A 13,839-nucleotide genomic window follows, 5' to 3' on the forward strand; every position below is an offset into this window, starting at 1 on the left:
TCTCAGCAATGCCTTCGGATTTCTATCATGGGCTCCTCCATGTATAAATAAATGAAAATCATTCAGACAAGAAGACCATTCCTTCTCTTCACACTCCACCATTGTGTCATTCAAATGGTAGCATCGCTATTACAGGTAGGTTAGAAGAGTGAGAAAGTCCCATTGCTAAGAAAGCCTCTTTCAACCAGGCTTCGTCCTCTTCCAGAGATCTAGGGGCACACTTCATAAACCTGCTTTGCTCTCAGCCTCTGCCTCCATCACCATCAGTAAAAGTTGATCATATTTGCTGCATTAGAGTCACTCATGTATGGCATTACCCATATATAACCACAGAGATCATTCCCAGTTTTGACTGTTAACCTTGATCTGAATTACAGTTCTGGTGTCATTTGAAGTGTAAGACCCGTAGTGAATCCTTGTAAGTGCCTTTCTCTGTGCTTACCTGTTGGTCATCTTTGCAGTCACCATCTTTTCAACAGTTGCAGTACCAGATTCTTTCTGAACTATGTTCAGAGGTAATGGATAATGTCCAGACTGTTATGATGAAAAGAGTAAAGCTTCCTTTCCAAGTAGACACTTGTGTTTCGCTGTACCTGTCAGTGGTTTTTTGAAGTTTTTTACTCAGATGAGTAAAACTTTTCTCCTTCTCTAAATAACTCTGGATTCCAGAGCCTGTTAAAGGGGTGTCTGCTTGTTTTTATGTAGTGACCACTGTGTAAGCAGCTTGTATGGACTTGAGACATCCTGGAAGTGATTTTGAGGGCAGTCATCCCTGTAAGACCCATCCTCTTCCTGTTACTTCCAGGAAGAACATTAGGGTCAGTTTCTCCTCATTAACAAGGGGACTTCTCAAGAAGGTGACAAGGTCCTGCATGGTTCTCAGTGAGAAAGCCACATGCTGCCACAGTCTCATTGACATGTCCTTTGTTTTTTTTTTTTTTACCCAGGGTTTTATTTCCTTTTGATGAGGTCAGTCTGGAAATGGCTCAGAAATGGTTACATAGATGTAGGTTATACAAGATCAGCAGGATCAAAGACCTAAAGAATTAAAACCCCTGTAACCACATGGAACACCCTTATCATTATAGTTGCATCGCAGAAAGAAAAAACTGCACATCCCAGTGGCAGGGTTGAGAGGAAAGTATATGTTCTGAGGAAATAACATTATCCTTTGACTTCTTTAAGTTTTTCTGGGCATGTTTCAGTACTTGAACTCTAGGTACAAATTCATTTTACTTAACTATCTCTGCAGCCTTTCTGGTATCTAAAATAAATTCAGATTCAATTTGACAGAAATTATGATGACTACATAAAGGTACTCTTGTTTATTTAAGAGCTTTTTTTCCACCCTTCACTGTCTAAGAATTTCATCTTCTGCCATGAGGCAAAAGCTAACTTTCTCTGTACCCCCTTTTGCAATCACAAAGGCCTATTGTAAGGCAATGCCTCTCGACATCTGCAACTTCTAAGAATGTTAAAGCAATTTAAGTACAAATAATGCTATAAGGTCACCAGCCAAGGTGGTTTTAACAGCAGTCCTGCTTCAGAAAAAAAGCTGCATCTTTTTCTTATTGTTTTTTTCTTAAACATTGACATTGTTTGCCCTGAGAATAGTGTATGTTGCTTCTGGAAAGCTTAGGCATAGACTATATGAAGTTTAAACAATATGGGGATTATTTAAGAGCCATTTGCTTCATTATTCCACCTCAACTGTTATCAGTTTTTGGAGACATTTTTCACAAAAATCTGCTCTGTCTGAAATATGATGGCACATTATTGCAAGACTACATGGAATTAGTCTGGACAGAGTAGTGGACAAGGAATTTTGTAGTATTTCATACCAAAACAGATCAATGCTGATCCATCCTATAGTTAACAAAAATTGAGCTTGCAGTCTTGAAGAAGATAAATTGAGTCATGATTTCCACATTCCGGTTTTATACAACAGGCCATCCTGTCAGCACTAGCACTGCCTTAAAATCAGCAGATAATTTATGTTCAAGCTTCTCCCTGTACTGCTGTTAAAAATGTGTCATCTCAACTTTTTTGCTTGAGGCAGGCACTTGGCTTTTTTTTTCCTTACTTTGAGAATAAGTTAATGAAACGAAGAATAGCAACTTTCATATCAAAATGTCCAAAATACTTGCAGAGCTTTTTGTGTTCATATCAACAGTTCTTTTACAACTGATGATAGATAACCATGGCTGGTTAGGTAGGGTCTGCTTTCTTTCTTATTTCCAGTAATTAAGTAATCAAAGTTTGTTTTTTTTTCCCATTGTACATCTCTTTAGTTGAATTCAATTGTTTGGGGTTTTTCCACATGGACTAAATGTGGGCTGTTTCATCTCTTTTTTTCCTCTTTAACCAATCAGTGTGCCACCAAGGTATACAGAAAGTGGTGTTCATTTTGCTGGAATGTAAATTTATAGATTTTTGTCTCTAAATCTCCTGTGGTTTCATGACATACCAATTTGCTGTTTATCTCTTCTGCTTTTTTTTGAGGAATGTTAAATTTTCTCAAAGCTATAACAGGTCTAGGCCTTGATGTAACCAAAGTAGATTTTGTTCCAGGATCATCTCTAATTGTTCACAAGGCTTTGATCCCTCCTAATTTTTAAAGGTATGCTAGATTAACCCTCTACATCCTGGGAACATTTAACTTTAGAGCAGAACTGCTGATTGACATTCTTGAAATGCAGGACCATTCTCTTTTTTCAGTAAGATTTCTTTTTTTTTAGCTAATTAGTAGAAATCAGTGCACATGTATTCTTCGAAGTGTTGTGTTTCTGACATTTCAGAGCTCTCATTTATTTTCTTCTTTTTTTACTGTACAAGCAAGATTTAGTCTGATGTTCTAGAGTAAGGACAGACACTTTAGTTGTTGAAGGCCTTTCTAGCCTTTCTTTTTTTTGCTTAATTACCTCCAGGCAATTTGCTTTCCATGTTTTTGCGCATCACAGTTGATAAAAATGAAAGAGGACAACAGAATACCCTCCCATCTACCACTGTTGTCTTTTTCCAGTTAGAACTCTACCGTTGAGATGTGAGTGAAATGGCAGTGGGAGCATTTGGCTTTATATGTCAGGCTTAGAGCTAAAGGACTTCTTAACCACTTTAGACAAGAGAGGAAAATTAGCTGTTCTCAACTGATAGGACTGTAATATACTTGTTGTTAGAGTGTACATGTAAACATAATATAACCTTGAAAAAATTACAGTCATTGGCAAGTAACTTCTTTTCCAGATAATGAAAACTTTCACTGTTGGGGAGATGGGGGTGCTTTTTAAATTGGTGACATATGTTTGTAAGATTTTGTAGTTCATTTGAATAGACTGTCAGTACTCAGTTTAAAACAATACTGAAAGGAGCTCAGGGATCATCACGTAATATTTTAGTGGACTTTTGACTTACCTTGAAAGTGTTGTGGAGTTTTTCATCTGTGTTGCCACAATATCACAAAAATTTGCCCTTAAATACAAACTGATAGAAACAAGACATTACGAAATAAAAAAGATAAATATGATGGAAATAAGACAAATACATAATTTTTGTAAGCTCTGAAATAGAACTGGCGTTCATCTGTGTACTGTTGTGAGATTTCAACTGCTTAAAGCTCTCAGGGAAATGGGGAGAAAGTATGAATTACCAAGAATGTGACAAAGCATGGAACTCAACACGTGCACATTTCTGGAATTATAACAATGCACAACACATTGCTTTGCAGCATTTCTGCTATTCAGTGTGTAATTTTGAAAGAAACAAGATGCATGTGTTGGTATTCATTGAGTAGAAATTTAATTAGCAAACACAGAGAATCTCGTGATCTAGAGGAGTTTATTTAGAAATGCATAAATAAAGTAATTAAGGAGGAAATATTATTTAGTACTTGACATAGAATCATGTAGGTTGGGAAAAGACCCTTAAGATCATTGAATCCAATTGTACTACCAAGTCTGCCCTTAAACCAAGTCCCCAAACACCATATCTACACATCTTTTAAATACCTCCAGGGATGGTGACAGCCACTTCCCTGGGCAGCCTGTTCCAATGCTTGGCAGTTCTCTCAGTGAAGAACTTTTTGCTAATACCCGATAAAAACCATTCAGGAATGCAGTTTGATTAGTGTACAAGAAGTAGTTTGGTCTGAAAATGTCAGTAGCATGGGTTTAGAAGAAGGTGCAGGAAGGGTAAGAAATTGACCTTGATGAGGTTTAAGAATTTTAATTTATTCATCTTATCTGCTCCCAGATAAGATGAAAAAGAAACTGTTAATGGGAAAGCTCTTTCAGTCTTGCAGTTAAATCATCCAAGTGAAATAGGACAAACTCGTTCTTGAAAGTAGCTCATGAATTTAGAGGAAATTTTAAGACATCTCCACAATCTATTAGAGATACAGTGTGTTTGGTAATGATTTGGATTGGTTTTTTTAGTTAGATGCCTTTTTGGAACAATCTTTCTATGACTTTTTTTTCCTGGGTGTTGGGGGTTGTTTCTTTCAGACTTTTTTTTTTTTTTTTTAATATATCCTTCCTCTTTCTCCAGCCATTGCAGCCTTTGGGCATAGACTGCCAACTGAAGTTGAGTGTGATTCAAAGCTTAGAACATATAAGTATACATGCTAAAGTACACTGTTCTCCTATACTGGAGAACATACTGCCCTGTGACTATAGCCATGGGGTGACCCTTACACTTCAGATGGGACAGGCACAAGTGTGATGCTTCATTGTGTGGTGGCAATCACATAATAGATTGTAATTAGTGTGGAGGACAGAAGCTGATTTTTTAATTTCCCCACTCTAATGAATAATGTTTTTTTTCTGATCTGATTCACCTGGAATTGCTTACAAGGAAGAGGCAGTTGTTGTTTGGGAGAGTGCTGCTTAGCAGGGTGCTGTGATCAACAAGTTTAACATGATTTACTGCCAGAGTTTGAGAAGATGCTTCCAAAACTTTAGGTAATATGTTGTAGAGATTCAGTGAACCGTGTTCTCATGCTGCTGAGTTAAGCTATTAAGTTGTTCCTTCTGATTTATATCTTGTTCTTTAAAAGAACAGATATGTTGCCCTTGAGTATAAGTATTCCGGTTTTGGTATTTTAACAGTTGATCATTTAATGCACTTCATAGTAGAAAGGATTTGTGGACCTGACATGCAGAAAAGGAGTTTGGGTACCAATGCTCAAATCTAGTAAGCTGCTTCTGCATCTTTTATAGACAGAAGTGAAGAGACATTTAGAATACTGGATATCTTCTTTGTAATGAGAATGTATTTTTTGCAGTGTTGGTCTCCATGGTTGGAAAATTAAGTATTTGAATAGATGATTTAAGAATGCAAGTATGAACTCTGACACCAAAACTGCTACTTACAAATATTACTCATTCCCAACTTCTTAATGAATATGATTTCCTATTGAATTAAGTAACCTTTCTTTTATTTCTTTAGAGGGAAATCGGTTTGTCCAAGCAATACCTTAACTTCTGTGCTAGATAAAGAAATGCAGAGCAGGCCTGCACCTCCTCTTCCTCATTACAAACAAACAGATAAGTAAGGAATTTGGATTTAAAACCATATTCTTCAGTTTTGTTCTGAGTTCCCCAAGGAACATGTTCCTAAGCTTCAACTTTATACACCGTTTCTTCTTTTTTCTTAACCCACACACAGCTTTGGAGCTTGCAGCATGCACTGAGATGTTCTTTCCACAGAAGCAAGCCTGAAATTAAGTGATACAAAAACATAGGATTGACTGTGTGTTATAGGGGTAGTAGTATAACAAATATTATGGGGTTTTAAAATTATTTTTTAATAAATATTACATGATTGGGAAGAGAGTGCTGTTTTGGAGGTTTGGGGATTCCCTTTTTTTTTTACCTTTAACCAAGAGTAGTGTCTTACTGGCATAAAATTATTTATTTGGACAGATACTAAATGTATTTTTTTGTGTGGATATGACTACACAGTTGATTAAAAGTGAACTACCATTTTTATCAGATAGTGAGTATTACTGAAGGTGGGATATATAAGACATCTTGGTCAATAGTCCTAAAAGGACAGTCTTTACATTGTATGACCTGCCAGCTTCACATACCTGTAGTTATCTCACAGTTATGATTTTTTTTTTTTTTAATGGATGGCTTATTATTTTTTCAGGTTTACCTTTCAAAAGTGTTTTCTTCCCAAGTTTTTCCCAGATTAGCATCTGAAATCATGTTCAAGTACCTTTTACAGAAGGGGACTGCTTAATGTTGCAGTAGCTACTGTTGGTAGATGCTGCTGGAATACAAAGTAGGCTGTTCTGAGAAAATTTAAATTGTTTCAGAGCTAAGCATCTAGAGCAAAATACATTTCCAAAAGGATTGCTTAAGGTGTAATTCAATGTCAGTTTTAAACAGGTTGTTACTCTTCGTTTCCACTTCTGTGGGATTGCTGTCTTCAGTGACCCTAATTAATGACAAGGAGTTATGTAGCAAAATTAAATAAAGGACTTTAGCCATTTATTTTTCATTTCTAGAAGTAAAGTTTCTTTAGAAGTTCTTAATTCTACAAAACCTTGTGAAAGATCTCATACTGTCTTACTGAAAAAAATCTTTAGTGTTTGAATTCGCTATTACCATATTTTTTTTGTTACTCTTGCTTTTGAAATCAAGTGGATTTATCATCAGCTCAGTTCAACAGTATTTCTTTTGCTGTTTCTTTTAAGAGGGCATTTTGGACATTTAATCTTCAGTACAGTATCATTTTTTTAATAAATATTAGTGGTAAACTACATTTTCTAGTAAAACCCCAAAACAAATTCTGTCGATTCAGACACATGTCGATGTACATTAATTTAATCAAGCATATGTTTTTGTCAAAATTCAGTTAACAAAGGCTTTCTGGAGCATTAAGGTACTCCAACTAAAACTTAATTTAGAAGTGCATGCTATTGACCGATGCAATGTGTATGTGCACATTGAGACATTACAGGAGTTTGTGATTCAGTTTACTTTGTATCTTGTTTTACATGCATGTGAGTAATATCTAATATTTTTATAATTTCAGGAGTAGTGGAAACAGTGGTTTATCCAAACCATTAAAGGAAGAGCCAGTAATTGACTACTTTGATGTCCAGGACTGAAGTGATTGATGGTGAATCATTCAGATGAATCAGAATCACATAGATTATGATACAGAAGCTTAGAGGTGAAAATGCTAAGTTATTGTGTGAGGTGCTTTTTGATTATCTGTCAAATGATCAGTTGTTCAATATATTCATAATTTGACATCTAAAGTTAGATTGATAAGCTAGTTTAAAAAGTTAAGCATTTCAACAGTTTATGTAACTGCATAATACCTAATAGTGGTATAGCTTTTTAAATCTGGGTTTGGTGCAATTTTGTATCTAATGTGCTGTCAGAATAATGTAGATTTTCATTGATGACTTTGAAGCAAGAGAACTGGTGGTAAACAAATATATTTTTGGAATATTAAGAACAACAATAAATCTCAAATATTTATTTTGACATATATCACACAAGTTAAAATGGACTAGAAATAATACATGATAAAAACACTGGTTGGGATATTCTTAAGTATTTTCATGTTTTATTAATTCATTTTTGGTTTAATGTGGTAAATTTGAGAATTTGAGTTATACTTCTACATGGAAAGAAATATAAAATTTATGTGTGAATATATACATAAATGCCTATTAAGAGCAGAGACTTGCTTTGGAATCTGAAGAACCAGTATTTGGGGAAGGTGGGGAATTGAGACTTACTCTAATTTATCTCAAATTTGGTATGTTAAAAAAAGAAAAGAAAAACAAGCAAAAACAAAGAAAAAAACCCAAAGCAAACAACAACAAAACCAACTCCACAACATGAGATTACTACTACTACTATGTTTTTATTCAAGACCTTGAACAAAATCAGACATTACATATTATTTTGGTGTTCTGTGCATGGTTTTATTGCGGTTTATTTTTTTTTTTTCTGTACTGTGCAAGCTTAAGATAAATGCGTGAAGTTTGGTTTAAGTATGTTATGTATTTGGAATAATACTTGTAACAGTTATAAGACCATCTGCCTGAACTACTTGGCAATGGAAGATCTTTGTTTTATGGGAAATACCATTAGCAAAATGGGAGGGCAGTTTAAACACTGAAAGACACCAGAGTGGTCTCATGATGGTGAATTGTTTCCAGATCTTGATTTAAGATAGCTGAGTAGCTCTCTGGGAGAGGAGATTGTAGGTCTGATCAGAAGAGGTGGTACAGCTCTGAATTTGAGTAATACCTGTTCTCCTGAGGAGAAGGTTTTTTGTATTAATAGCTTTGGGAACTCTGACACTGAGGTACTCTGGTTCTTGTTGCTTGAGGCTGCAACAATGTAGCAGTAGAGGTGAGTCCCCTGTACAGCATCAGAGGCTGATGCTAAAAAGGGGCTCACTATGTTGTAGTGTGAGATTCATTGCCAAAAAACGGAAGGCATTTACTCATGCTTAGATTCACTTAGAGTTATCATATGACCCTGAGCCTTAACTATGAAGCATTCCATGGCTACATTTCAATTGAGCAGCTCATGAAACATGGAACAAGTAGAAAACTCACAGACCATATCTGTCCCCCCAAATGTTTTGAAAATAAAATGCATGCTATTATTGTATATTTTCATAGGAGTTTATTATTTCACGTTTTAAAAGATGCAGTCTTAAATGTTACTAAACATTTGAAGTGTTTCAGGTAAAACAGGTACCTTCAAGAGTGTTCAGGCTTTTAATTTGTATGTAGTGATTTTAATTTGTTTTACTTTTTTGTCTAAGACTTTGTGAACAGAAATGAAAAATAAATCAGTATGTCTTACATTGCCCTTAATTTCTTAAGCAAATTATGGTTTAATTCTACAAGGTGTACTGCTAAGATCAGCTGAAGAAATAAGTTACTTAGCACCTTTCCAGGAATGTATTTCCTCAATCCCTTCCTTGTGAGGACTGTATCTGTACCAGTGCTTGCAGACAAATGCTGACTCAATGTGGCCAAAAAAAGGCTATTTCTGGTTTTGAAACTCAGAGCTATGTTAATATAGCACTGATTTCAAGCTTGTAAGACCTCTAGGAAGAATGTACATAGTTACGTTGCAAAGGTAGGTTCCACACAGGAGCTGGCAACACATGTCCAGTGAACTGAGTCAGGTGCTTGTATGCTGGAGCACACACAGTTGGTTTACTATAGGTAGACCTAACATTACAGAAAACCAAAGTGGTTTAGTTGATAAGAAATGGAATAAAGGTGCAGCCTACTAACTTTTCACAGTTTCACATGAATATAGCCAAACCCATCACATTTGCACCTCTGATTTGAAATTTAAAACCTAAAAGGTTTTCATAGCATTATTTTCAGCTCTGTTTAGTGGAATTCTTATCAGATTATGGCATTAACATAAAAATGAGAGCTTTGGTGTGACGCACTTCAGCAATCAAGTTGCCACTGCTTGTAATAAGAAAATGAGGGTAATCTCAGTTTCTCAGGCTAAGATTAATAATTATTACTGAATCTGTTCATACTGAGAAGTCATACTTCTTATCACTTGCCTCTTAACTACATGAATGTTAAAACATTTTTATAGATCTGTATGTTACACATCTCTAAATCATGGCTATTGGAGCATACCTGTAGTTACGAAGAAATTCGTAAGTACTGAATCTTTTTTTTAAATGCATTTTAATAATTTGGTTAAAAATATGATACCATATGTTTGCCATGAAAGTAATTTTCCCCTGGAACTCAGCTACATAGCCTTAAGAAAGAATTCAGTAAGGCTAACAGTGGTGCTGTTCTCTCTGTTTTTGTTTGCTTTTGCTGCAATCTTTGACTTTCATATGGTATAGTCATAAGGCTGGAGTTTTGATATATGTGATAACTTAGCTTCATATTGCACGTGTGCTTCGTGGAAATACTTTTCAAATAGCTATTTTTTAAATCTGAGCTGGCCTTTACACCTTTTATCTAATAGAAAAATAAGTAGGTAAAAGAAATCTTTGCATCCGTGAAGTCAGTGACAAAAATAATTTTGACATCACTGTAACTATGACTTCAGCTTTGATATGCTAGCAATTTTCCACAGCCCTAAGAATAATAATTTCCTGTAAATATATTTACCTTTCAGTAAGCATCTTCTGAAATAAGTTATGTGATACCAGTTGGAATCCATGCAACTTCATGAAGTGCTTTTAAAACTGTGTTTAAAATAGGCAGGTAGTTTGGCATTTGGGCTGTGCTGTTGCCTTTCTGTATAGTTTAACATATTTAACGTGCTCTGAATATTCAGTATTTGGGTTTAACCTAAAATTGTATAAGATGCATAAGTAGACTTCAATATCACTGTTTCTGTGGCAGTTTTTACAGTATCTGCTTCATAATGAAATGAGCAAAATAAAATTTTTCTACAACGCTTGTTATTTGTTGAAAAATTCATATTTAACTTGATTTTTTCAAGTTACTGATGTAAAATTACTTTCTTTATAAACCCAAAATAAATCTTAATTTAAAGTTCAGTGCTTTGGAATTGTTTGCAAACTTCATCTTGGTGTTCAAGGGTTGGAAGACTGAGACATCACAGAGAAACAAGAGTAAAAATTTAAATGGACATTTGGGAAGACTTTTCCCTCAAATTTTTATATAAAAGGTGTGATTTCCTGGATCTGAAGTGATTTTTAAATGAATGCTGTGTGGAGAATGAAGCACGTAAAGAGGACTCCCCAGGAAATGGAGAGTATGCTGCCTTCTCGGAATTCAGAACTACAGGAGAGATGATTCTGGATAGAAATGTACATTTTGGTTATATGAAAAACCCTTTATTATGTCAGCCTAAATGCTACTTGGCAATAAAATGTATGATTTTAACTTATGGTCCCTTTATTGTTGTTTGTTCACCATTCAGTTGTAACGGTGACTGTAAGGCAGATGGGGGGAGGGGAAGTGAGGACTAATGTAACTTTAAAGTCCCTGTGGGCTTTAGATACAACAAATTCAGGATGATAAGTGGGGGGTGGAGAGATGATGTAAAAATTTTGCCATCACAGTTCAGTAAGTGACGGGAAGATTCAAAGAACAAGCAGTCTGAAAATCAGAAGTTTGAAATAATTTGAACTGCCTGCTCCCGAAACTTTTAAACCTGGTCATGCATTTTCAGCAAAAGCCTGACCTGGTATTTCAGATGAAGTGCAAGATGGCTCATAGAAATTCAGAAAGTGATCTGAGATTGAAGAATCTTGAAAGACAGATGAAAACCTTTTATCTTGCTATGTCAACTGTCTCTAAGTTTGGACGTCCATTTCATGTATTTTTGTAAGATGAGGATGGCATGTTGCGAGTATACAAGCATTGGAAAATGTGTTACCTAGAAATCTTTGCCTGAAAAAAAACACTTGCACTTCAGTTAGGTCTGTCATGGACTAGGGGGAGACCAAATAAGTCTTCTTATCAGTGTGTGCAAATGGCAGCAGAAGAGACAATCAGTTTTGTTTTCTGAACCCTTTTCCATGTTTGGAAATAGGCTTAGATGGATACTATTGTTCAAATGTTGGGTTTCAAGTATTTTAGCCTTTGTAGATAGTGAATTCCCAGCAGAAGCTATCATATTTAACAAATGCTGTCCTCGTCCTTTACTAAAATGCTGAATTCCTAAGATGGTTGATGTGCAAATTTTTATGTCTATATACTTGTTACTTAACCATAAACCAGAATATTAGAGCCATTAGAAAGGGTATATATAGAGAGGCTGTATTTTGGATGCTCCCTGAGCTTTAGACCAGGTTTCTTAGTCTTTGTCATCTCAAGATTTTTGAAGGAGGTAGTGCAGTGTCTTGAGCAGATGGAGAGACCGTGTTGATACTGTCCTGCAAGAAGCAAGGTCCCAGAAGGATCCTGGGAATCTCTTGGTATTATCCATTGAGGTGCTGTTTCAAGCACTGTATTTTTATTATGTTTTTAAGTCAGGGTGTCTAATTTAAAGCTTCCATGGAAAATGCATGTCTCCTCCACAGCAGAAAATTATTTTTACCACTGAAAGAATCTTTTTAAGAGCACAGATCAAAGTATATCACCTTTCTGGTATTTCAGGCAATCCTCTTAACATTTTAGGTGCCATTATGAACTACTGTTGCCTTCTTTGGAGTTCTTTTCAGTAAAAGGAAGTAGGAGCAAAATGTGGCTGTTATGTCGAGTTCTGCTATGCTTGGCCTTCCCAACTTCACTTTCTGTGGAATGTTCAGAATCTATCCCCTAGTAAATGGTTCGGTTTTCTAATGGATCTAATGTGTGCTTACTCCAGTATCCAATCATCTTGCTACATTCACATTTATTCCCTTAAAGTGTAGAAAATGTATTCTACTCAGAGAACTAGAGGACTTAATTTGTAAGGAGATGTAAGAAACTAAACTAAAAACATCAGCATAGAGAAAAATTTATCTTAATAGAACACTTTTTATATGCTAGTCAAAAGGCTGTCTTTCAAAATGTGTTTGGTCAGTAAGCCAACATGTTTTACTAGGGAGTGTTATCAGAGACTGAACTAGTTCATGCCTCAAACATTGATATAAAAGAGTTTTGCCCATTATAGCAAAAACTGTATAAAGAAGACCACCCCCCTCCCCTCCCCAAAGGATGCCTGACTAGAACTTCGGACTGAAAGTCAAACTGCTGAGATTAGATAAAGGGAAAACCCATTCTTCAATCACCTGAAACAAACAAGTAAACAAGGAAAAGAATGTGAGCCAAACCCAGCAGCTGTGCTAAGAATCATCTCTGGCTTGCTTTGGGGTGGGGGATGCTGTAGTCCACAGACCCATTTGCTGGGAGCCAGTTTGCACAGATTTTCCCCCCAAATGGGGTGGGGTGAGGAAGTTTCGGTGTGTCATAACCTCTGCTCAGGGGCAGTGAAACCATCCTCCTTTACACAAACTGGCTGTGGAGCCCCCAACCCTGGGAAGGCCACATCCACGGGACATTCATGTGAGCAGCAGCTGAGGGGGTGCCTTAATCCATCAAAGATCCCCCGAAGTGCCCCCACCAGAGTAATTCCTGAATCCTTGCACCACGGGACTGCACATGATGCAATAAACCCAGAGTCTGTTGTAAGAGACGATGGCAAACTTCCCCCTCCCAGGGAGGTGCCTGGGTTTTCCTACCTAGCCTGAACGTATATAAACCCATCGGATTCTATGCTTTTTGGGGGAACCTTCACCACCAAGAGGACCAGCTGGAGAGGATCAACGGAACATCACTGGGATCCACGGAGTGGTGATATTTTCCTTATTCTGTCCCTGTCACTCTTTCTGTCCCCCCCACCTATTTTCGATTTCTTTCTTTCTCTCTCTCTCATATTTGCTTTCAAATAAAACCCATACTATTGTCACTGGCATTGGCACCTTTATTTGGGCGGAGGCATTTCTAAGAACTTTAGTAACTGGATCTTGACAAGAGTTACTTATATATCTAAGTTCCAGGAAGTAAAAGCTGTGGTGAAAACTGTTGGATGTTGGATAGTCACCTATCAAACAGTACAGTCAGGAAAGTACATTCTCTCCATTTAAGGCACCTAGACAGCCCATTTTTTTTTTAACAAAGAATTCAAGGAATTTTCAGAATTTACTGGTTACCCAGTAAGTTAGATACCTCTTATTAAGAAACACTGTTTCAGGAAGTGTTAATTATTATCTTCAGTCACTGCAATAACTACTGACTCAGGCTGATGTTTAAATTCAGTATGTTGGCATCAAATAAATAGGTGCCAAAGTTTCTAGTTAAGTGTGATTGCTTAGGAAAGACAGTTCAGCAGCTTCAAGCAAAGTCTTCTGCAATTT

The 13,839-nt window shown here is 36.3% G+C and overlaps 1 protein-coding gene and 1 long non-coding RNA gene across 8 annotated transcripts in view; one reads left to right on the forward strand and one right to left on the reverse strand.

Annotated features, from left to right (window-relative positions):
• Positions 1-10,879, forward strand: part of NFX1 (nuclear transcription factor, X-box binding 1) — an 89,074-nt gene extending 78,195 nt beyond the window's left edge. For 3 of the 7 annotated variants that reach the window (XM_048296887.1, XM_048296865.1, XM_048296896.1), the window contains 2 exons: positions 5,443-5,544; positions 7,039-10,879. In XM_048296887.1, coding sequence (XP_048152844.1) covers positions 5,443-5,544; positions 7,039-7,114 — 178 coding nt within the window. In that variant the 3' untranslated portion in view covers positions 7,115-10,879. Of the gene's footprint in view, positions 1-5,442; positions 5,545-7,038 lie in introns of those variants that run through there. The other 4 variants (XR_007202217.1, XM_048296877.1, XM_048296910.1 and 1 more) reach the window with 4 other exon arrangements.
• Positions 928-5,443, reverse strand: LOC125322787. Its single transcript, XR_007202220.1, has 2 exons — positions 3,412-5,443; positions 928-1,038 (listed from the first exon to the last, which is right to left on the reverse strand). It is a non-coding gene; the product is annotated as an uncharacterized LOC125322787 (long non-coding RNA).
• Positions 10,880-13,839: the final 2,960 nt, after the last annotated feature.

The sequence above is a fragment of the Corvus hawaiiensis genome, chromosome 1 (assembly GCF_020740725.1).
Source record: "Corvus hawaiiensis isolate bCorHaw1 chromosome 1, bCorHaw1.pri.cur, whole genome shotgun sequence".
Lineage (NCBI taxonomy): Eukaryota > Metazoa > Chordata > Aves > Passeriformes > Corvidae > Corvus > Corvus hawaiiensis.